Below are 16,088 nucleotides of genomic sequence, written 5' to 3' on the forward strand. Positions count from 1 at the left end.
TAACACAGCACTGAGTTTTATTAGGGATTTCATTAAGGTTAAATTTCTAGGAATGAGGGAGTCCTAGTTAGAGGACGCAAAAGCCCACGAAGCCTCCTCAGATCTCATAGTGGACCACCCGCTCTGGTTCTTTGGAGGGATCACCACCTCGTTCCAGGTACAGATTATTGTAAGGATACTGCTTTGGGCCCTACGGAAAAAAACACAGGTCAGCAAGAACATACATTCAGTCAATTCCTGGCTACACCCCACTCTGAGTTAACAATCACACATGGTAAATGGGTACACAGTAGCCTCTGGTCAGACCCAGCTGGGCTAGGAAGGCAGGAACAGCACTCATCTTCCTCACTCAGCCCAAGGCAGAGAGAAAGCCTAAATTGTAAGAGAAGTGGTGCCCACACTGTGACAGAGAAGGAGAAAGGGGGAGGGAAGGGGGTTAGGGAAAGGAGGGGAAGGGAGGAAGACAGGGAGGGAGGTAAAGAAATAGAGAGAGTGTGTCAGAGTCAGAGGCAACGCTTTCTAAATGAGACAATGCATCCATCCATCCCACTCTCTCTCGGGGTCGAGACAGACTCAATCTCCTTTAAGTCACTCAGCCTCTAATGGTTCCACCACTAAAGTGGCCCAGCAAATGAGGCGTGCAGGAGCAGTGGTGGGGGAAAGCACAGAGGAGACAAGGCTGGGACGTGCTTTAGGGGCTGCTGGCTTTACCAACAAACAGCTGTCAGAGAACACAGCTCAAGGGGAGGAGAAAAGGGTGATGTGCTTACAGAACTGAAAAATGGAAGAGCCACACTGTTTCTTGCTCTCCTGAAGTGAAGTTAGTGCTCACCCTAGCCCTACGTGCATTCTCCAGCATGGAGCCCCTGGGGCTTGGTAGGAAGGCTCGTGTCAGTGCACACAGACATACCAGCTACCTTCAGGACATTGATTGTCTCTGCAGAGGTAGCACTGGGCAGCCAACTGCAAACACAGCAGCCTCCCTGCTTTCAGTTTCTCTCCTTCCAGTACATCCTGGAGACTACTCCTGGATTAATCTTCCTAAGAACTCAGCATTCATTATGTCACTTTTCTGTTCGAAAACCCAAAATGGCTCCCTGCCACCTAGAGGCAGACCAAGTCATCACTGTATCCCCAACCGCTAGCACAGTCTGCATCTGGTACATAGTAGAGGCTCCATAAATATTTGTTCAATTAATGCTTTATCACACCATGAAGTCCAAATCCCTTAGCAATGAAATAAAAGCTGCCCAACCTAACTGACCAACTTACCTCACAATATTTTTTAACACAGTGATTTCCAAATCTAGGTGCACATCAGAATTACCTGGGAGCTTGTTAAAAATACCGCTTCTAGAACCCTACTGTGATGCTACTGAATTAGGAGCACCAAGAAGTGGGGCCTGGGAATCTGGATTTTTAGCAAGTCTCCAGGAAACCAATGCAGCTGGTTATTTAGGAACTATTCTATACATCTATTCTACTCTACCTAACTCACCCTCCTTTTCCTTCATTGTTTTCTTTTCTTTTTTTTTTTTTTTTCGAGACAGAGTCTTGCTCTGTTGCCCAGGCTTGGGGGCAGTAGTGTGATTTCAGCTCACTGCAACCTCTGCCTCCCGAGTTCAAAGGATTCCTGTGCCCCAGCCTCCCAAGTAGCTGGGATTACAAGCACACACCACCATGCCCGGCTAATTTTTTTGTATACTTTGTAGAGACGGGGTTTCACCATGTTGCCCAGGCTGGTCTTGAACTCCTGAGCGCAAGCAATCTGCCCACCTCAGCCTCCCAATGTGCTGGGATTACAGGCGCAAGCCACCATGCCTGGCCGCCTTCATTGTTTTCTCTTGCCCCAAATGTTTTCTCCAACTTCCCACCACCCAAAGCGTGTGCGTGCGTGCGTGCGTGCGTGCGTGTGTGTGTGCATCTAGGTAGCCCTTCTCCTTGACAGTAACTCATACCACTAAGCACATACATTCACTATACACATATATACACATAAATTATACAGAATTCCCATATATCTGTTCAAATGTTGCTCATGTAACTTATCTAAATTTTCTTAACTAAACTTCCTTAAAGCTAGAGAATTCATTTTCTATGTCCTTTACATTCTCCAAAATGTAAGTCTATGCCTGTAGTAGACACTTAATTGCTTCCAATATACTACAGGAAGTGCCCTTCACATGTCCAACAAAGGATAAGATTTTCGCTCAAGATTCCTTAACTCTACTGTGAAAGATCACTTAATGAAATATTGTTAATAAATATAATCCCCAAATGGCAACTCTGGTGACTAGTTGGTTTCCACACACTCATTGCTCATCTAGTCTTCAAGTGTACCTACTCACCCAGACTGGTCCAAGAAGTAAGGGTGGAGAAGTGCTCTGGTACTTGTGGCAGGCCAATGGGTCAAGGCCCTCCTATCTTTCTATCTCCTAAGACTCCAGGAAGCCAAGCCTGGTATTGATTGGATTCCTACCCCAGAGACTTCACTCCCTCAGGAAATGGGGCTAAGCAAGCGTGCCTAAGGGAGCACTTCTCAGATACTCACCACAGGCTGGTAGACGGGGTACACCTCCCCCACCCAGCACATGAATATCATGAAAGCCAGGAAACCGAAGAGCTGCATACACATGACATTCCAAGAAACAGGTATGGGGGATGTATCCACACGGTTCCTGTTGAACATGTCTAGGTGCCAGTGCATCTGAGGCAGAAAGACAAATAGCTGTCATATACTACTCTTCCTGCAAAATGCAGGCAAGTCCCTAGTGATTAGAGTCTGATACAAGGCTAGACAGAAGCATTCTACTGCCCTGGGGCAATATGCTGAGAACCAGGTCTGAGGCACGCTGCCCTACAGGATTAGATGCTGGCCTCTGTCTAGGTTCTGCTGAATAGGGACAGCTCAATCATGGAAGTGCACAACTTTCACAGTAGAGTTTCATGATTCCCAGACGTCCCATTCAGTGTGCCACATGCAATCTCAGATCTCACATCACTGGACCTTGCTTCCTTGAGCAGAAAAGCTTAGTGTTACTTGGTCAAAGAAGTGCCATCTGAGCTAAAGAATCGCCAAGAAGACAAAGGGAGAAGGAAGGTCAAATGAGATGTGGTTCTCTTACTGGTTCACCCCAGTTCAACCTCAGGTCCGGCTGGTCCCAGCTATACCATGGATCCCTCTCATGCTGTGAGCGGTCAGGGAGCTTCGGGTAGTCGCCATACCTGAAAGACAGCAAGAACTTCTGGAAGGGGCTGTGAGCAGCCTCAGACAATTCAGAGTCTCCTCATCTTATAGATGAGAAACCAAGTGACAGAGATAACTGCCTCACCTAAGGACAAAGGAACTAAACCTCAAGGAAAGAGCTCAAGTTCTAGTCACTAAGCACAGAATTAACCATAGAAGTCCAAATTGTGTTTAAAAGTTCATGACAAAGTTTGAAATATTTTAATGTATATAAGCCTTCCCTGGGCCAGGTGTGGTGGCTCATGCCTGTAATCCCAGCACTTTGGGAGGCCGAGGTGGGTAGATCACCTAAGGTCAGGAATTCAAGACCAGACTGGTCAACATGGCGAAACCCCATCTTTACTAAAAATACAAAAATTAGCTGGGTGTGGTGGCAGGTGCCTGTAATCTCAGCTACTCAGGAGGCTGAGGCAGGAGAATCACTTGAACCCAAGAAGTGGAGGTTGCAGTGAGCCCAGATCGCACCATTGCACTCCAGCCTAGGCAACAAGAGTGAAACTGTCTGAAAAAACAAAACAAAACAAAAAACCCCAGCTTCCCCAAACTTCTTTCAATAAAAAGAAAAAAAGTCACACAATTATGTGATATTAGAGATGAAAGGGAATTTAGCAATCAATTACAGTCATGTGCCACATACCATTTCGGTCAATGACGGACCACATACACGAAGGGGGTCCCATAAGTTTATAATAAAGCTGCCCTATACATATGTACCATTTTTTATCTTTTTCTCTTTTTTGAGACAGAGTCTTGCTCTTGTTGCCCAGGCTGGAGTGCAATGGCACAGTCTCAGCTCACTGCAACCTCCGCCTCCCGGGTTCAAGCAATTCTCCTGCCTCAGCCTCCCAAGTAGCTGGGATTACAGGTACCTGCCACCACGCCCAGCTAATTTTTGTATTTTTAGTAGAGACAGGGTTTCGCCATGTTAGCCAGGCTGGTCTTGACCTCCTGACCTCGTGATCCGCCTGCCTTGGCCTCCCAAAGTGCTGGGATTACAGGCGTGAGCCACTGTGCCTGGCCCATTTTTTATCTTTTATAGCATATTTTTATGTACCTTTTCTATGTTTAGATACACAAATACCATTGTGTTACAATTTCCCAAAGTATTAAGTACAGCAACATGCTGTACAGGTTTGTGGCCTCAGAGCAATAGGCCATACCATAAAGCCGAGGTGTGTAGCAGGCTGTACCATCTAGGTTTCTGTAAGTACACTCTCTGATGTTCATACAATGAGGAGATCGCCTAACAACACATTTCTCAGAATGTATCCCTGTTGTTAAGTGACATATGACTGTACTCTGATTCCCTCATTAGATAGAAAATGAAAAATTAAAGTTTAGAGTCTGAATCCAAAGTCATCCAGCTAATTGGAATAAAAACAAAAAGGGAACAGATTAGAAAAGCACTCTTCTCATAATAACTGTGTTCTTGACCACCCAGTTGGCATTCATCTCCACGTCTCAAACACCTCATGGGACCTCTTGCTAAGCTGGGTTTTCCCCAACAAATCCAGGTTCATCTGACACTGGCTTCGAACAAGGCTGCTCTTGTCCACAACAAAGAAAAAACAGGAAATGATGACAACTAGACATATGCTACAGAAAATGTGTGTATAACAAGAAGAATAGAAGTTGCTGAAACCAAGATTGAAAGAGTGACGTTAGGACAGGAAATAAAGGCAATGATAATCACTTCAGATAATTAACCATTGGGATGTTATGTGGGTGTGGATACGGAAGAGTGTGGAAGGGATAGGATAACATCAACTGGAGTAAGTAAGGGGGCTGGCTGTTTAATCTGCTTAATAGTTGCTACGATTTTCACAGCACTAACAGAAAAAAAATTTTTTTTTTAAAGAGACATACACATAAATATAGAGTACTCCGTTTACAAATAAGATTCTCATGACAGGAGTCCAGCTCCAGCCTGGTCACATGCCTGGACGACAGCACCTGAGCACAGCAGATGCTCAACCTAAATGAAACTCGACGCTCTGGATAGAGCCAAGGAAGGCTCCTGCTATTCGGGGGTCCTCGAGGGAGCCATTAAAACCTGGGCTTCCTCATTTGAGGAAACAGCCTGAGCCAAGGAGAAAATTGAAGTCCTCTCAGCTGCAGCTGCTCACCCACCCCCTCCCACCTCCCTCCACAGAGAAAAGCACCCACTCCATTGACTCCGAGGGGTCACGAGAAGGTTCGGGAGAAAAGGTCACAGTCAAGCCACCCAACCCAGCCGGTCTTCTCCCATCACTACTTGGGTGCGAGCAGACCCTCTCTGTCTCACCCCATGCCATCATCCGGGTAAGGTTCGTAGTCTTCCACACGCATATTATACTTCTTGGCGGCGGCAGCCCGTTCTTCTGGGGTCCTAGGATAGGGCCCCGGGAACATGTCCTTGGTCATGTGGGAGGCTAGAACGCAGAAGAGAACAAACAGGTCAGAAGCGAGCCCGCTCTCCAGCCGCTCCGAAGGCTTCAAGTCGCAGGGGCTGCAGAGGTCCGAGCCCGGGACTTCGCAGGATCAGCGCGACCCTCCACCCCATTTTCTGGATATATCAACGCCACCTCCACTCCCTACCCGGAGGCTGCCGCCGCGGCATCCACGATCCTCCCTCCCGATACACCAAATTTCAGGTACTCCCTTCCCACACTGAGGTCTCGCCCGTTCTCGCGGACCTGTCCGTGCGCCCAGCGGCATCACGTTCCAGGATGCCCTTTGCAGCCACTGGACTCCCAGGACCCCGGTCCTGGCCACCGCCATCTTCACCTTCTTCACGTTTCCCTTCTGCACATGCGCAAAGGCCTGTCACGGCGGCTGAGCCGGGCCAAACGTGACGGAGGAAGCCGGGAGTGAAGAAAAGCCGAAGGGTTCAACAGGGGCGGGGTTTAAATACGGAGTTGGGAAGCCAAGGGTTGGATAGAGGCTGGGAGGGATAAGCGGGAAGAAGAGAAAACCAGGCAGGTCTCTGACATTTCAGAATGTTGTGTCCTTTTTCTCCCTGAGCTGACTTAGACCCATCCAGGGATGATGGGAACTCGGAACCTGAGCAACTCAGGTAGACAGCTTAAGCACCTCCCCCAGGAGCTGTACTAGTGAAATGAGCCTGTCTTACTCTCTTCTCCGGCTGTTTGTTTTCCTCTCCTTCACGGGCACTTCCATCCATCCCCAAACATGATCATTCTTCAAATTCACCTGTTGGTCTTGCTTGTTCTGTTCTCCAAATGGGTTGATCTTCACTTAGACGCCAGTGCAACACACAAATCGGCCTTGAATTGGCTCCTTAGTTTCAGTCCGTGTTTCCATCTGCATGTCTCAGTCACCTCAACCCAACAAATGTAAAATTAAACCTATCACCAGAGGCAGCTCTCCAGAGACAGCTTAAAGCCTCGGAGTTGGTAGGACTTGGATAAAACAAATTACAAACCGGCCCATGATGAAAAAACTCTAACTCAACAGAAGAATTGGAGACATTATTATGTTTGCATATGAATGTTTTCACTTGGGATTTGAATAACTTACACATTATAAATATGCACGTATTTCCAGTGACTTTTCAGGTGACTACTGTTTTGGAGCAGAACCTATTACTATAAACATTCTCAAGTATATATCCGAGCAATAAAAATGCATATAAGCTGGGAGCTGTGGCTCACACCTGTAATCCCAACGCTTTGGGAGGCCTAGGTTGGAGAATGGCTTGAGACCAGGAGTTTGAGACCAGCCTGGGTGACATAGTGAGACTTCGTCTCTTTTTTTTTTAAGTTATAAAAAGTAAACAAATATGGATATATACTATTTAATATATAAATTTTGGGAAGGACTACACAGCAACTTGCTGTCTTGTAAATGAGCATCACTAGTTGATGTTCAGAATAATTGGACAGCATCTGCATTCAACCAATAGCAAACCCTGATCCAATTTAGGTCAAGAAACAGTTGATCTAATTTATTTATTTTTATTAAGATATTATTCACATACCATAAATTCACCCTTTTAGGCCGGGTGCAGTGGCTCACGCCTGTAATCCCAACACTTTGGGAGGCCAAGGTGGGAAGATCAATTGAGGTCAGGAGTTCAAGACCAGCCTGGCCAACACAGCAAAAACCCATCTCTACTAAAAATAAAAAATAGCTGGGCATGGTGGTGTACACTTGTAATCCCAGCTACTTGGGAGGCTGAGGCAGGAGAATCACTTGAACACAGGAGACAGAGGTTGCAATGAGCCGAGAGCACGCCACTGCACTCCAGCCTGGGTGACAGGGTGAGACTGTCTCAAAAACAAAAAACAAACAAAAACAAAAACAAAAAACCTTTTAAAGTGTACAATAGTTATTTTTAGTACGTTTACAAAGTTGTGCAATCATCGTCACTATCTAAAACATTTTTATTGCTTCTGAAAAAACCCATACACATTAGCACGTTGCCCCTACTTCTACCCACTGGCAACCACTAATTTACTTTCTGTTTCTATGGATTTGCCTATTCAGACAGTTTGCATAAATGGATCATGCAATATGTGGCCTTTTGTGTCCATTTTCTTTCACTTAGGATAATGTTTTCAAAGTTTGTCTGTGTTGTAGCACATATCAGTACTTCATTCCTTTTTGGGCTGTATAATATTCCATTATATGAATGTACAGTACAACATTTTATTTATACATTTATCAGTTAATGGACATTTGAGTTGTTTCTGCTTGTTTGGCTATTGTGAATAATGCTGCTATGAACATTCTTGTATAAGTTTTTGTCTTGATGTACATTTTCTATTCTTTTGGTTATATGCCTAGGAGTAGAATTGCTGGGTCATAGGATAACTCTATGGTTTAACTTTTGAAGAACTGCCAAATTGTTTTTCAAAGCAGCTGTGACATGTTACATCCCCACTAGTAGTGTGTGAGAGGGTTCCAGTTTCTCCACATCTTTATCAACACTTGTTATTGTCTCTTTTTAGTATCACCATGCAAGTGCCTGTGAATGGTACTTCGTTGCAGTTTTCATTTGCAGTACCCTGATGACTAATAATGCTGAGCATCTTTCCATGTGCTTATTGGCCATGGTATACCTTCTTTGGAGGAATGTCTGTTAAAACCCTTTGTTAATTTTTAAATTGGTTTGTCTTTTTATTGTTGAGTTGTAAGGATTCTTTATGTATTCTAGATACAATTCCCTGATCAGATACACAATTCGTAAATATTTTCTCTGACTCTGTAGGTTTTTTTACTTTCTTACAGTATCATTTGGAACCCTGTGTTTATTATGAAAGGGTGTTGGAGTTTGTCAAAAGCTTTTTCTGTGTCTATTGAGATGATCATGTAGGGTTTTTTCTTTTACTAATATAGTGTATTATGTTGATTATAAATGATTAATCAATAAAATATTGATTACTACATGGTGTGTTATATTGATCATTTTCAGATGTTGAACTGACCTTGCATTCCTGGAATAAATCCCACTTGGTCGTAGTATATAATTCTTTTACATGGTGTTAGACTGAGTTTGCTAGTATTCTGTTAGGATTTTTGCATCTATATTCATAAGAAATATTGGTCTATAGTTTTCTTTCTTTCTTTTTTTTTTTGAGACGGAGTCTCCCTCTGTTGCCCAGGTTGGAGTGCAGTGGTGCGATCTCGGCTTACTGCAAGCTCCGCCTCCCAGGTTCACGCCATTCTCCTGCTTCAGCCTCCTGAGTAGCTGGGACTACAGGTACCCGCCACCATGCCCGGCTAATTTTTTTGTATTTTTAGTAGAGACAGGGTTTTACCATTTTAGCCAGGATGGTCTCAATCTCCTGGCCTCGTGATTCACCCGCCTTGGGCTCCCAAAGTGCTGGGATTACAGGCATAAGCCACCGCACCCAGACCAGTGTTAATTTTTTAAAAAATGTTTGGTAGGATTCATCAGTGAATCTATCTGGTCTTGAGCTTTTTTTTCTTTTTCTTTTCTTTTTTTTTTTTTTTTTGAGACAGAATCTTGCTCTGTTGCCCAGGCTGGAGTGCAGTGGCATGATCTCAGCTCACTGCAACCTCCGCCTCTGGAGTTCAAGCGATTCTCCTGCCTCAGCCTCCCAAGTAGCTGGGACTACAGGCACGCACCACCATGCCTGGCTAATTTTTGTATTTTTGATAGCGATGAGGGTTTTACCATGTTGGCCAGGCTAGTCTCGAACTCCTGACCTCAGGTGGTCCCCCCCACCTCGGCCTCCCGAAGTTCTGAGATTACAGGCATGAGCCACTGTGCCCAGCCTTTTCTTTTCTTTTGAGACAAGGCCTAGCTCTGTCTCAAAAGGCTGGAGTGCAGTGGTGCAATCTCAGTTGACTGCAACCTCCACATTCCGGGCTCAAGTGATCCTCCCACTTCAGCTTCCCGAATAGCTGGAACTACAGGTGTGCCACCATGCCTGCTAATTTTTGTTTTTTTTTTGTTTTTTGGCTGGGGAGATTTGGTAGAGACGGGGTTTCTCCATGTTGCCCAGTCTGGTCACGACCTTCTGGGCTCAAGTGATTTGCTTGCCTCTGCCTCCTAAAGTGTTGGGATTACAGATGTAAGCCACCATGCCCAGTTTCTGGGCTTTTCTTTGTGGGATGTTTTTGATTCCTAATTCAATCTCTTGTTACAGGTCTATTCAGATTTTCTATTTCTTCTTGAATCAGCTATTACAGCTTGTGCCTTTCTAGGAATCTGTCCATTTCATCTAGGTTCTCTAATTTTTTGACATACAATTGTTTACAGTATGTCCTTATATGCTTTTTTGGGGGGGTAAATTCAATAGTAATATCCCTGTTTCATTACTGATTTTAGTTCTTTTACTCTTCTTGATCTTAATTTATTTCTTTATTTTTAGTAAGACAGGGTCTTGCTCTGTCATCCAGGCTGGAGTGCAGTGGCATGATCATTGCTCACTGCAGCCTCCACCTCCCAGGCTCAAACAATCCTCCTACCTCAGCATCCCTAGTAGCTGGGACTACAGGCATGCATCAACGCACCGAGCTAATTTTTAAAATTTTTTGTAGAGATGAGGTCTTGCTATGTTGCCCAGGCTGATCTGGAACACCCAGGCTCAAGTGATCCTCTTGCCTCAGCCTCGAAAAGTCCTGGGATTACAGGCATGTGCCACCATGCCTGGCCTAACTTATTTTTAATTCCCAAGGTTATGAATTAATACATTCTTGTAAAAATTCAAACATTCAGCCTGGGCAACATGGCAAAACCCTGTCTCTACAGAAAAAAAAAAAATTAGTCCGGCATGGTGGCATGCGCCTTTAGTCCCAGCTACTTGGGAGGCTATGGTAGGAGGATTGCTTGAGCTGGAGAGGCAGAGGTTGCAGTGAACCAAGATTGCACCACTGCACTCCAGCCTGGGTGACAGAGTGAGACCCTAGCTCAAAAAAAAAAAAAAATTCAAACACTGCAGATAAAATGAAAGCCTTGATTGCCACCTGCAGCCTCAAACACTTCCACAGAGGTAGCCCTATTATCGGTTTGGTGTAGCATGGTTACTATGTAGCATAATTACATAGTTAAGCCAGTGCATTCATTTCTATTAGTGCATAACAAATTACTATAAATTTAGCAGCCCAAAACACCAATTTATTTTCTCACATATTCCATGAGTCCAGGTACTAGTTGGCTGAGTCCTCAGCTCAGGGTCTTATCAGGCTGAAATCAAGGTGTTGGCTGGGTTAGCGATCTCATCTGAGGCTCCGTGTGTGTCCTTTCCCAAGTTCGGTAGTTGTTGCCAGAATTCAGTTACATGCATTTGTAGGATTAAGGTGCCCACTTTCTTGTTGGCTGTCACCCAGGAGCCTTTCTCAGCTCCTACAGTCCACCTGCCATTTCCTGCCATATGGCAGTTTGCTCCTTCAAGGTGAACAGGACAGCTGTGCTGTGGCTTCAAATCTCTTAGATTCTGTCTCTGACCTCTAGCCCTGATTTAAAGGGCTAGAGTGATAAGATGAAGCCCACCAGGATAAATCACCTCCTTTTTGACTGCCTTAAAGTTAATTGATTAGGGACTTTAATTACATCCTTGTCATATAAGCTAACCTAATTCCAGGAGTGATGCTCTATCATATTCACAGTCGTGTTTTCTTTTAAGGGGAGAAATGTATACAGGATGTGTACACCGTAGGGTACAAATCTTGGGATACATCTTAGAATTGGGCCTCTCACAGCCAGCCATAAGAACTGTCCAAGTAAGCAATAGAAGTAATTAATATGGCCTTTTATAATCAGTATAGATTGTTTGAAAATGTGAGATGTCCACGGTTGGCCACTAATAACATTCGTTTCACGGCAAACATATATTCAAGTAGGAGAGATGGTGATATAGGCAGAAAAATCAAATGATGCTAAATAAAAGAAAACTGTCCTTGATTTTGAAAGAATTCAACTTGCTGTATATCTTTTGCCTAAGCCTTCAGTCAGCCTTTGCTCTACATCTACCAATGTGATCACTGCTTTTCCTTCTGTCTTCTTTAGGTGGGTCAAGAGTTTGCTTTTCTCCCCATTCATGAGTGTAAAGTTTAATACTTGCTTCCTTCTTTGACTCTTGTGTAGACTTGGGCACATGGGGCAACATTTTTTTGTGTTTTGCTCTACCAGGTCATCCCTATTCCGTGGGACTAGTGTCTAGTCAACAGTGGAGCCTAGGATGTAGAGCTGCATGTTACCATTAGGAGGCGCACCCTCAGGCCTCGGCTCCGCTTTCTTTATGTCTCTGGACCGCTCTCTCTCGCAGCTCATCTCTATGGTTTCCGTTGTGTGTGGGGGAGTTCTTTTTTTTGGTCCGGAATAGGCGGAGCTTCCGGTTCCGGTGGGGGCCGTCCCTGGCGGCGGAGATGGCGGCGACGGCGGCGGAGGCTGTGGCCTCTGGCTCTGGAGAGCCCCGGGAGGAGGCTGGAGCCCTCGGCCCCGCCTGGGATGAATCCCAGTTGCGCAGTTATAGCTTTCCGACTAGGCCCATTCCGCGTCTGAGTCAGAGCGACCCCCGGGCGGAGGAGCTTATGGAGAATGAGGTGGGGGGCGGGGCCGCGTCTGAAGGGAGAGGAGGAAGGTACCCGGTTGAGAGGTCAGAGGTGAATGGTGAAAGAGATGGGAGACTGGCAGGGCTCTAGACTGGGGCCTATGGGAAGATGGAGAGAAAGGCGAGGAGATACGGAACTTGAGGGGTTCGTGCTGATTAACGGGAGAAATTATTCTGAAGTCGAGAAGTAGTTGGGATCATGGAGGCCAACCCACCGGCTCCTTGGCATTACTTCATTTGGTGTTTTTCACCTGTTGTTTTCATTTAGGAGCCTGTGGTGCTGACCGACACAAATCTTGTGTATCCTGCCCTGAAATGGGACCTTGAATACCTGCAAGAGAATATTGGCAATGGAGACTTCTCTGTGTACAGTGCCAGCACCCACAAGTTCTTGTACTATGATGAGAAGAAGATGGCCAATTTCCAGAACTTTAAGCCGAGGTCCAACAGGGAAGAAATGAAATTTCATGAGTTTGTTGAGAAACTGCAGGATATACAGCAGCGAGGAGGGGAAGAGAGGTAAATTCCCAAATCTTAATTTTCTGTTGGATTTAGGGCACTCATTTTTCTTTCCTATACTTGTTTGAAGGTGTGGCAGAATTGGGTCAATTAGAGATTGGCCTCTCCCATCTCTAGATTCCTGTTGAAGGAGTAGTCTGGTCTTCCAGCCTTTAAGGGGTTTGAGTTCTTAGTGGTTCTTGGTGCTACAGCAAGCTAGTTCTGTAGCTTGAGGGATGAGGGAATGATTAAACTTGAGCTATGAATCTCTGGGTTCCCATCTTCTTCCTCATAAAGAGTTAGTTGCCTAGACGGGTCAGGCAGGTGAATGGAAGGAATAATATCGTCTATGTGAAATCAGTGATGAAGCTGAAGGCATAAGCCCTGTTCAAAGTGAGAAGCCAAGGCCGGGTGGGGTGGCTCATGCCTGTAATCCCAGCACTTTGGGAGGCCGAGGCGGGAGGATTGCTTGAGCCCAGGAGTTCAAGACCAGCCTGGGAAACGTGGTGAGAGCTAGTCTCTACAAAATTAAAAACTAAAACAAAAAACCATGGTGAGAAGTCATTACTTGACTCTGCTTGCTTCAGTTTTGGAGTGCAGTTCTAGGGTTGCGAGATATTCCGATTTTCAAGAGAAGTTCAAAATCAGGATTTTTATTTAAAATCTTTTGACTTTAAATGTGAGCAACTAAATCAGATTTAAAGAAAATAAGTTGCAGGGGGCCAAACAAAAATGTTTGTCACTGGATTTAGCTCTGAAAATGCCTGTTTGTAGCTATTGTCCTTAAGTATTGTGATGACTGAGGATAGTTCAACATGAAAAGTTGTATAGTTTGTTGTGATTCTGCAATAAAGAAGGTCAGGATTCTCTAGCTTAGGGAAGATCAGATTAAATTTGTTTTTCCTATCACAACAGCAACACAGGACACACAAGAGAGTGATTCTTCCTCTCTGCTTTTATTCCTGCTTATGAGGACAGCCTCTTATGTAGGTCCCAGACAGTATTCAGTCCCACACTATAACACTGCCTCTGGGGAATTGCTTTCACTCACTACTTCACGGTGAATGACCCTCTCACATTTGGTGTCCAACCCTGGGTTTCTCTCTAGTCTCTTGCTTCACTCACTCCTGTTCCTGACTCCTTATCAGCAGTCTGGCTAAGTGAATGGATTTGAAATATCTTTTTTTCTTCTTCTTAACACTTAGCAGTTGTCATAATGATGGGATTTTTGACCAGAAGAGTTTCCAAGATATGAACTGTGGTCGATCTGTCCATGATGTCTTAATATATTGGTTCAGTTATCTCATGCATTAATTTTCTAAAATTTAACACTGTGTGTGTGCGCACACTTCCATATACACACACCCAGCATTGAGAGAAAGATTGATTTAAATGATGCTGTTGGAGTGTGTAATTCCATTGAATGAACATATACCCAAGAATAAGCATAAGATATGTGAATCTTGTGGTTCTTCAGTTGCTTGAAGTTTCTTGTGTCCCATAGTGAGAGCATTTTGCGTAAGAATGAGTGTAATCTGTACTTTATGGGTGATTAAAGAGTTTTCAAGGAAAATCTTCAATTGTTTGGAAGTTTTGCCCTATCAGCTGACTTTAGCACCGACCAGCTTCACCAGTCAACTTCACTTCAACCTGATTGGACAGGTTGTTGTGACTATGGGGTGAAATGTATTAGGATCCTCTGAGCTATTTTGAGCATTTACCATTCTGGTGTAATCATAATATTGTTTGGATTCATATTTGGGGAGTATCACTGACTCTTTCAAAGTTACTTGCATATTTTTTGGGTGAATATATAATTATTATCTTTGGGGAGAGTTGCATTGAGTCTTGAGGATTTCATGTTCCTACAAAGGTAGTGTTTCCAACTCATCAAGATTTCCTATTAAGGCTGGGCGTGGTAGCTCACACCTGTAATCTCAGCACTTTGGGAGGCAGATCACCTGAGGTCAGGAGTTCGAGACCAGCGTGGCTAACATGGTGAAACCCCGTCTGTACTAAAAATACAAAAATTAGCTGGGCATGGTGGCACGTGCCTGTAGTCTCAGCTACTTGGGAGACTGAGGCAGGAGACTTGCTTGAACTCAGGAGGCAGAGGTTGCAGTGAGCTGAGATTGCACTACTGCACTCCAGCCTGAGTGACAGTGAGACTCCGTCTCAAAAAAAAAAAAAAAGATTTCTGATTAACATTGCCTTAAACGTGATTCTGGGCAGTGAGATGAGATGCCTTTGAACCTTTCTTTTTTTTTTTTTTTTTTTTTTTTGAGACAGGGTCTTGCTCTGTCACCCAGGCTGGAGTGCAGTGGCATGATCTCAGCTTACTGCAACGTTCGCCTCCCAGGCTCAAGCGATCCTCCCACGTCAGCCTGTCAAGTAGCAGGGACCACAGGCATGTGCTGCCACCACCATGCCCAGCTAATTTTGTGTATTTTTCATAAACAATTTATTTATTTAAATACATAAGGTTTTGCCATGTTGCCCAGGCTGGTCTCGAACTCCTGAGCTTAGGCAGTCCACCTCCCTTGGCCTCTCTAAGTGCTGGGATTACAGGCGTGAGACACCGCCCCTGGCCTCTTTGAGCCTTTTGAAATAATGATCTCAGGACCAGGACAGAGATGCTTCTGTCTCTTTTTTAGGTTTGCACACTTATTAAATGTCTCTTGTGGGCTTGTTCAAGTGTGTCTGGGTTTTCATATCTCTTAAGTAACTTATGACCTTCCTCAGGTATGTTAGGAGCCTGAGGCCTTTACCTAATGAGCTGTCTTCCTCACTTTAGCTGTAGAAGGCTGCAACAGGATAGGTGGCTGAATCAGTTAAGATAAACTAGGCTTCAAGCCAGAGCTCGGGCTAGAAACAACAGAGGCTTATTTCTCACTTACTACATGTTGATCATGGGTAATGTCATATTGTTCTTTGTATCATCTTACTCGCTCTGGCACCCAGATTGCCCCAGCAGCTACTATCTGGAACTTTGGAGTTGCTGTGGCAGAGGGAAAGAGATGTGGTAGTGGTGACTTGTTCTTAAATTACAGTTGGAAACAACACAAGTCACTTCTGTGGACATTTCCTTGGCCAGAGCAGGTTAAATAAGCAAGCATGGCTTCAAGGGGATGTGAAAGAAAACTCCCACACTGAGGGAACCAGCTCTTGGTGAACAGTAATACAATTTACCACAGTGGTCATCAAGGGCCAAAGGAGATGTCTCAGGCTCTGCGAATCTCTGGAGTAAGACTGATTCATCATTCTAGGGTCTATGGATAGGCTTCTAGGAGTCTGAAATTGTATGAAAGTTCTGGGTATAT

General features: G+C 44.7%; 2 protein-coding genes across 4 annotated transcripts in view; one reads left to right on the top strand and one right to left on the bottom strand.

The window, feature by feature from the left end:
- On the bottom strand, window positions 1-11,973 carry NDUFB8 (NADH:ubiquinone oxidoreductase subunit B8). 2 transcript variants are annotated; one of them, XM_054521703.2, is made up of 6 exons: window positions 10,848-11,973; window positions 5,923-6,567; window positions 5,532-5,658; window positions 3,126-3,225; window positions 2,552-2,707; window positions 1-190 (listed from the first exon to the last, which is right to left on the bottom strand). In XM_054521703.2, the coding sequence occupies exons 2-6, from the start codon at window positions 6,005-6,007 to the stop codon at window positions 98-100; spliced, it is 561 nt and encodes a 186-aa protein (XP_054377678.2). In that variant the 5' UTR covers window positions 6,008-6,567; window positions 10,848-11,973; the 3' UTR covers window positions 1-97.
- Window positions 10,823-16,088, top strand: part of HIF1AN (hypoxia inducible factor 1 subunit alpha inhibitor) — a 19,217-nt gene continuing 13,951 nt past the window's right edge. The window contains exons 1-2 of one of the 2 annotated variants that reach the window (XM_009245709.4): window positions 10,823-12,322; window positions 12,539-12,789. In XM_009245709.4, coding sequence (XP_009243984.1) covers window positions 12,086-12,322; window positions 12,539-12,789 — 488 coding nt within the window. In that variant the 5' untranslated portion in view covers window positions 10,823-12,085. The remainder of the gene's footprint in view (window positions 12,323-12,538; window positions 12,790-16,088) is intronic. The other variant, XM_002821069.6, reaches the window with a different exon arrangement.

Source organism: Pongo abelii, chromosome 8 (genome assembly GCF_028885655.2).
Source record: "Pongo abelii isolate AG06213 chromosome 8, NHGRI_mPonAbe1-v2.0_pri, whole genome shotgun sequence".
Classification (NCBI taxonomy): domain Eukaryota; kingdom Metazoa; phylum Chordata; class Mammalia; order Primates; family Hominidae; genus Pongo; species Pongo abelii.

Bases quoted from the DNA above. Each gene is read 5' to 3' on its own strand.
- NDUFB8 (XM_054521703.2), bottom strand. From the start codon at position 6,007: ATGGCGGTGGCCAGGACCGGGGTCCTGGGAGTCCAGTGGCTGCAAAGG. The intron at 3,226-5,531 runs GTGAGACAGAGA...GCTGTCTTTCAG, and splicing joins TACCCGGATGATGGCATGGG to GTATGGCGACTACCCGAAGC. The intron at 191-2,551 runs GTGAGTATCTGA...TTTTTTCCGTAG, and splicing joins ACCCCGTCTACCAGCCTGTG to GGCCCAAAGCAGTATCCTTA.